Consider the following 8,008-nt stretch of genomic DNA (forward strand, 5'->3'; position numbering starts at 1 on the left):
TCACAATATATAATAAAATTATTTTCATTCCGAGTTAAAACTTCCTTTAAGGCCTTTAAAATTCCATATAATTCTGCTGTAAAAAAGAAAAAGAAAATATGCAAATGAAAATACACCATTTTGAACTGATACTTTCCTGAATGTGGTATATCATCATGGTTATCATTATTTTATTTTTACAGAATACACATTTTTCCTCTACATCCAGATGTATACTGGTTGCTTTTTCACTTTCAGAATATTCAATATATATGCGAACACTGGAGAAGTAGAGGTTCTTCTTGGAGCTCACGACTTAAATAACCCAACAACATTTCAACAGCGGCTAGGCATAGCTGACGTTGGTTCGTACTATCTTTATGATTCATCAACAATGGATCATGACATTGGGCTTATTTGGCTTTCATCTCCTGTAACACTTAGTGAAAGGGTGAAGCCTGTTTGCCTTCCAGATGTTTCCAAAAACTACAGTGGCTTCAAGGCTGTGACATCAGGCTGGGGCTCACTGACCGAAGGTAAAGAAATTCAGAGTAACTGTTGATGGTTTTGTCATTATTACTACGACAAACAATATAAAATCTTTTCTATTTTATATTGTTGCTATCATTACAGGCATTCACGTCTATTTGCGTGTTATTAATTTTAGTTGCTTCATGTTACCGAGAAATAACTTAATTTCTTCATTTCTTTATTTATTATAATTCTTGTTCATTGACTCAAACCGATCATATAAATCCTTAATTTCTTGAAGAATAACACGAATAACCTGCAGCTGACTTATCAGAATAAACCTGAAATTTAACTATAATACTCTAAGAACAATGTTTCTTTCCGTATGGGAATAAATAAAATAAAACAATAGAAATCAAATAGAAGCCCATTTCTCCCAAACCTTTATTAATCGACGAATAAGAGACATGGCATTTTTCGGTGAAGTAAAAGTAGATGATATATGGATGTTGAAAAAGGATAAAAACTCATTTCTTCATACAGACAAAATCGGCGATAGCTAGATGTTTGCATCATAGATGAAACCCTCAAGGTTATAAAACACTGCTATCTATTAGTAAATTAGCAATTTACAAGAAAAATCTTATTAAATAAAAACCTGTGAATTCACTGTGTTTTCCTTTATAAGTTATTGTGTGGTATTATGACAAGAAATTATCGAAAGCTACTTGTTGAAATCCGATTTTAAAATAGGCAAAACAGCAAGGATCCAAAGTGTTGTTAATATTTCTTAAATAAATTAATAGACTTTTAAAAACTTATCTAAATTTATACTCCAAACAGGTGGTTCTTCTCCAGATATCCTTAATGAAGTGGACGTGCCAGTAATAACCAATGAAGCCTGTAATGCAAGCTATGACGGTGCAATAACAAGCAACATGATTTGTGCAGGGTATCCTAGCGGGGGCAAAGATGCTTGTCAGGTAAGGATTATGCATGAATGGGTATATTCGACTTATTCAAGGAACTTCTCATATAAGCGAAAAGTGGGATTTTGTATCATTTAAGCTTAATTTATGACTTCGAGAGAAATTCATTGTCTACATTAATTAGTTATAATTAAATAAATCTGAAAAGTAACACAAAGAAGCTCTAGGCTTCAATATAGAAATGCACACGATCACTTCGGATTGTTACAGCGCTGAGGGCTGAGAGAGGAATCATCAGAAATAAAACATAATTCACACTATGATGGATACTTATGAGCAATTTCCGGTTTTATGTATGTGGCTTAACATAATCTGTATTTCCACTGCTTCATTTTCAGTTATCTGTAAATGAAAGCTATTTTGACGGCTTTGTCTACATACTGAACACCATGGTATAATGAACATGAAGGTATAATGAACATTATGGTATGATGAAAATTTTTCACTATCAACACTTTTTTCTGGCTGCCCTCAAATCTTAAAAACTACTGAGGTTAGAGGGCTGCAAATTGCTGCGTTGACCATCCACCATCCAGCCATCAAATATACAGTTTAATATACTAAATTGTAACCCATTAGCTTTCCGAAGGCGTGAAACGAACCTTCCCTTGGTCGCATCCGGCGAGCAACTGAGTGTTGGCAGGTGGTAGCTGATAGCTTTATACAGCATTATACGCTGTACAGAAAACTCGATTGCTCTGGAGCATGTTTTACTTGTTTCTAGTGGTCCCTTATCCAAATGAAAATCATGGCCTTGTTGAAACAGGGTGATTCCGGTGGACCTCTCGTAGTGGAAGACAATGGCAGATGGGTCTTAGTCGGTATTACATCATGGGGCAATGGGTGCGCTAGACCAAACTACCCAGGAGTTTATGCCAGAGTTACTCGTAAGACACTTATAATATTTTGGTTTCATCGGATTTAGTCCGTATTTTTTTAAAGGAACATAAGCTTGTCTGTACAAATTGAATAACTAGTTGAATATGAAACTTACATAAAAAAAAACAATGATTTCATAGAAAAAAATAAGATTTACAAATTCTCCACAGAGTATGTGTCAGCCTTATTAGACGTCATGGGGCAATATGGTGCAAATACTCTATGTAATGGTACAATAGCACCAACACCAATACAAACTTCAGCAGCAACACCAGTAAGAACAACACTAGCACCAACGAATGGTCCATCTCCTCCTCCTACCCCTCCCCCTCCTTCTGACAGCTGCAGTAAGTATAATATCCATTAATTAAAGAATTTACTCGTAATGCGAGAAGTCAAAATCAGTTATCTACGTTAACGACCTAGACACTTATTATGACGAGAGCTAATTATTCTTGCTTTATTTGAAATATGACAGTTTGAATTTGGTTGGTTTATGTTGAACTGAAAATCATTATTATGTTGCTAGTTTCAAGAAATTTTTCCAAGACTTTTCTTGACAAAGATGTAAGATAAAAAGACAATGTCACTTTATTTGCTGTGTCGTCATCAGGCCATTCACCTGTTCTTCTTTCCTTTTTGTCTGAACAAAGAAATTGTAGTGGTTCAGTTTTCCTATCACAGGTAAATTGTTTTGTTAATGATGTTGATAATACATATTCCCAGAGTAAAAGGATTAAGAGTAGACAATGTATTCTTCTTGCACATTCAATAATCAATCAATTTGTATTTTTTAATGATGATGCTGTGCAAATATTACACGAATGGTAACTATATACATTTCTAATGCAAATTAAGTTTTTAATGGTGTTCCGAAAAAAAGGCATGTTCTCAAAAAATAAAAAAGACTGTTTATATTAAATGTCTAATTCGTATCGTGCAAAAGAGTTAAGTTTTAAATTTAAATTTAAGTCTTTATCTTAAAAATAACAGTAGTTATTACTTTATTTTCACTATTCTAGTATTTAAGAAATGCACTACTAATCATTCATTAAAAAAATCTAATACTGTTTCCATTATGTAATCTTGGTGAAAATTAAACTATAGCAATTGCACTGATGAAAATGAATTACGAAAGAACACCAAAATAAGATACCGCAATCACTAAAGATTTTCCACTATCTTAGAATGTGGCCGACGAAACCCTGTGACAAGAATTGTTGGAGGTCAGCCAACAACAGTACATGAGTATCCTTGGCAAGTAGCATTAACAACGTCAACTAGACCGTTCTGTGGAGGGTCTATTATTTCCAAACAGTGGATCCTGACAGCTGCCCATTGCGTCAGTGGGTAAGAAGCCTACTCCTTGGGATATTTGAGTAACGCAACTGTTTCTAGATCACATCTACACATATAAAGATGCCAAAAAAAAATTTTCTTCTTTAGCTCATCCTTCAGTATTAGAGAGCTAAATCAGTGTTCGTTAGAATATGACGAACAAAATAACATTAAAATTTACAATAAATACTTTTACTTGTAGTTCGATACTATAATGCTACATAGTTCAGCCACTATTCTAAATATATATATATATATATATATATATATATATATATATATATATTATATATATATATATATATATATATAAAGAAAACTCGTGCAGTATTCACAATGTCACGCCACGGACTAATTTAGTAAAAACATTATATAGAATTAATGTTGGGAGACCAGTAGACTTTCATTTTTTGACTCTTATATATATATATATATATATATATATATATATATATATATATATATATATATATATAATATATATATATATATTATTATGAAATACGTTTTTATGCACAATTTTATTACAATACGCAAAGAAATTTGGTGCTGGAACATTCTAAGATACCTTATTTTAAACCTTATCTAATACTCCTTTTTATTCTGATAATAATTCAAATCGTCTTTCAGAAGCAGCCCATCTGATTTCACTGTCGTTATTGGGGAACATGACTGGAGCACTACCTCAGAAACGACTTCAACAGAACGTCGCCAGGTATCAAATGTAAGTGTTCAGAAATATTCTATAAACCTGTGAGACAGTCACATACTGTTGTTTTAAATCTACATTAATAAGTTATCACAGAAGAACTACAGGGCTGAAATAATTTTAGTGTGATTTACATTTCCTTTTTAATGTGAAAAAAGCGATTGGTGGCTTTAGGCATGTAGATGATGCACGGAGAATAAAAGAGAAAAGGGGATAACAATTATATAGTATCTCTCTCTTGCAGATCATCGTCCATTCTCAATACGACTCTACCACCTTAGATAATGACATGGCATTGTTAAAACTTTCCTCCCCAATATCCTTCCCACTGGACAACAAGATTGCTCCAGTGTGCCTGCCAGATCCAAATAATGATTATGCTAATGTAGATGCCATTGTAACAGGATGGGGAACGACCTCCTCAGGTTGGTATGCCAATGAGCAGGAATCACTGCTCATTGAATATTGATTAGATTTTAACAAGGGATTAATAAACCTTTGTCAAGGCTTGTCCATAAGATAAAAAGGATTCTTGAAAAGTAATATCATTATTATTATTCATAATAGGCGTATGTAGTGGTTGGTGATGCTTAGTATCGAATTCTGTACATCAAGTTGTGCTTAGGTGAATAGGGTATTTATGTCACATCGGGGGCAGCCAGCCATCTCAAAGGTAATGTTTTAGTGTTCATCCCAAGCCCCAGTATCCATAAAATATGCCCTTTATGTGCCCTGCCTCTTGGCCTAAAATACCATTTACTAGGATATATAACTAACATAATTTCTAGAATCCAGTATTAATAACATTATTACTACTAGCTCAGTTGTAACCCCAGTTAGAAAAGCCAATTGCTTGTTAAAAACACAGAAGCCTAAGGATTCCAAAATTGAAATAGGCCATTACAGAAAGACAGAGGCTCAACTAAAAGGTTAATCCGTGGAAAAGGGAAATGATAAATGACTTAGAACTAGCAAATAATATCTATATTCCATTAATGTGGCTTCATTGTTTGTGCGCAATCACGTACACTCCTACCGTCATTCCATCATGCATGAAAGCAAGTGGCACGCACAAGTTTAACCAGAACGCATCCTTGTACAATTTCGTAGATGAAGGAAGTACTTTATATGAGGGGTATCATTTAAATTAATTAGTGGCATTTTAACCAGCGCTTTATTCATGGACTATATATCCAGATTAATGCTGGACAGTCACTATCTGAGATATATCATACTGACTTAAAAACTGTAAAAATATTGTTATTCAAGGTACTATATACGGTATCCTTGTTGGCTCAGCGTATGTTCTTTCTCAGCTAAGAGGCCCGGTCTACAGTTTCTTCATTATTGTTCCTTAAATCAGACAAGCTATTAACATTTCTCTTTCTAACCAGTTTATCTTGTCGCTAGTTTTGTGATTATGTCTTACAGGTGGTAGTCAACCGTATGAATTGTACGAGGTAACAGTGCCAACGATGACTAACAGCAAGTGCAGCCAGGCATATAGTGGAGAAATTACAAGTAACATGATCTGTGCCGGGCTGGATGCAGGAGGAAAAGATTCTTGTCAGGTGTGTACCTTCTTTGGACGTATTTATCGATAGAGATAACAAATAACATTCAAAAGAATATTGATTTCGATCCCTGAGTCTATATGGTATCAATATCAAAATTGATAGAGAGAGATTAATGTGCCTCAAGAGAAAAGTTTGCGCACTTACATATCCGTCATTAAAAGCCACAGATGTAAGAAGAATATACGAGTTAGAATGCTAACCTATCATGGAGGTAGATGGGTGACACAAACATATATATAACCATTGCATGCACGCACAGATATATATGTATGTACTAATACATGTATGTATATATACATACACAGAGACACGCGCACACGCACACACACATAGTATATATGTATATATAGATCTATAGATATACATATAAATAGTATCTAATTGGCATAGATTAAAAAAAACCTTGTTACAGAGGAAGTCCGATTGAGAATTTTACTTTGAATAAAGATAAGACATCTGTGCTACATAGCCATTAGTTAATTTCATACAACTGGAAAGAAAAGGAGCTTTTACTATCACCGTAGATAAGAATGGTGATGAAATAATACGATCTAAAAAACATTGAAAGCAGTCAAAGATTACTTGGAGGATTAATAGGCAAGAGTGAATATCATATAAATCCTTTTGATATGGTAGAATGATGAATACCACGTCGAAGCCCTCCCGTTTGCAGTTGTGTGATGGTACTTTATACATTTGGACGGAGTCGCCACACCACACCTTTCTTCCTTCCTCTCCCCACAAGCTGTAGCCTGTAGCTGTTCGACAGCAGCTATGTAAATACTTTTTAACCTCGATTAACAAACTTAACGCTCCATCTGATTTGGAGATTGGACGCTTGTTATTTCTTTCTGAGCTAAATGCCCTACCACTTGTATGTACCACGAGGCCAGAGACAGATGATTGTGCAATCTTAATTACAACTCATTTTTAGCGTCCTTTATTGACGTGAAGAAGACCAAAAAACTGCATTCGCTATCATACTGTTTACAATAAAAAACGTTATTCTCAAATCAGAATCTGATCATTTTGCTACCTATAACAATTCATCGTGTGGTTCATTATTTAGGGAGACTCAGGCGGCCCAATGGTGACAGCAGGCAACGCAGCTCAGACTTTCATGATCCAGATCGGAGTGGTCTCCTGGGGCTATGGATGTGCAGCCGCTGGAAATCCGGGGGTGTACGCCCGGGTGAACAGTAAGTAAAAATTAGATTTTTCAATCTGATCAACGTTTATGAGAATAATGTTCGTTAAGGAGAGTTAATGAACGCATAACAAAATCGCTAAAAAAAATAATGGTAAATAAATTATGCTTATTTTTGGAACTTCTCAAGAAGAGTATTTATATGTAAATTTCACTTGCAAATGGAATTTTAGAAGATACAAAATTAGCAGTAGACAAATATCTTATAGACCTATTAAAACTATTATCAAGACAAAACTGAATTTTTCAGATATAAACAATCACAAAATTAAAGTAAAATTTCCAGATATACCTATAACCCAGTGATGACTATACTTACTGGTATGCATTTCTGTTCTTTTTCTATATATTTACTTTTCCTTTTTTTTCTCTCTTTTTTTCTTAGATTACCTCTCATGGATATCTTCAAATACAGCAGGCTCCGAAACTTGCCCAAGGCCATAACCGGCATCCACATTTTGAAAAAAAAAAAAAAAAAAATCCAACATTCCGTTCAAAGTAAAGGTTTCTTATTGGGATCCTAAAACTCACAAATCGTGGCATTCTTCTTTTCTTTCTAAGGTATACTTGGGATTTATAAATATGGTTGTAATCGGTAATCTTATCTTAAACGTCTAACTCTAATATGAGTTTTTTATTTCAATCCTCTTTTATGAATAAGTTTACAGTGACAAAGTAATGGCAGAATGAATCTCTCGAAGTAGAGGGAAAGCAAAATCGCAAATAATCTCTTTATTGAAATTGCAATAGTTCTAAGAACATAAAATATAAAAAATTTTCCATATCCGATAATCACAATTATTTCAGTATACTCATGAAACAACGACTATCGCTCTCCGACAAGAACAGATTGGATAGT

General features: G+C 34.1%; 1 protein-coding gene across 1 annotated transcript in view; it reads left to right on the forward strand.

Moving 5' to 3' along the window:
* LOC135211402 (transmembrane protease serine 9-like) overlaps window positions 1–7,683 on the forward strand; it is a 46,312-nt gene extending 38,629 nt beyond the window's left edge. The window contains exons 8-17 of the mRNA XM_064244714.1: window positions 323–515; window positions 1,294–1,433; window positions 2,206–2,326; window positions 2,489–2,665; window positions 3,506–3,668; window positions 4,287–4,380; window positions 4,610–4,790; window positions 5,797–5,936; window positions 7,012–7,141; window positions 7,535–7,683. Of these exons, the coding sequence (XP_064100784.1) occupies window positions 323–515; window positions 1,294–1,433; window positions 2,206–2,326; window positions 2,489–2,665; window positions 3,506–3,668; window positions 4,287–4,380; window positions 4,610–4,790; window positions 5,797–5,936; window positions 7,012–7,141; window positions 7,535–7,593 (1,398 nt within the window). The 3' untranslated portion in view covers window positions 7,594–7,683. The remainder of the gene's footprint in view (window positions 1–322; window positions 516–1,293; window positions 1,434–2,205; window positions 2,327–2,488; window positions 2,666–3,505; window positions 3,669–4,286; window positions 4,381–4,609; window positions 4,791–5,796; window positions 5,937–7,011; window positions 7,142–7,534) is intronic.
* The last annotated feature ends 325 nt before the right edge of the window (window positions 7,684–8,008 follow it).

This window comes from Macrobrachium nipponense, chromosome 4 (assembly GCF_015104395.2).
Source record: "Macrobrachium nipponense isolate FS-2020 chromosome 4, ASM1510439v2, whole genome shotgun sequence".
Classification (NCBI taxonomy): Eukaryota; Metazoa; Arthropoda; class Malacostraca; order Decapoda; family Palaemonidae; genus Macrobrachium; species Macrobrachium nipponense.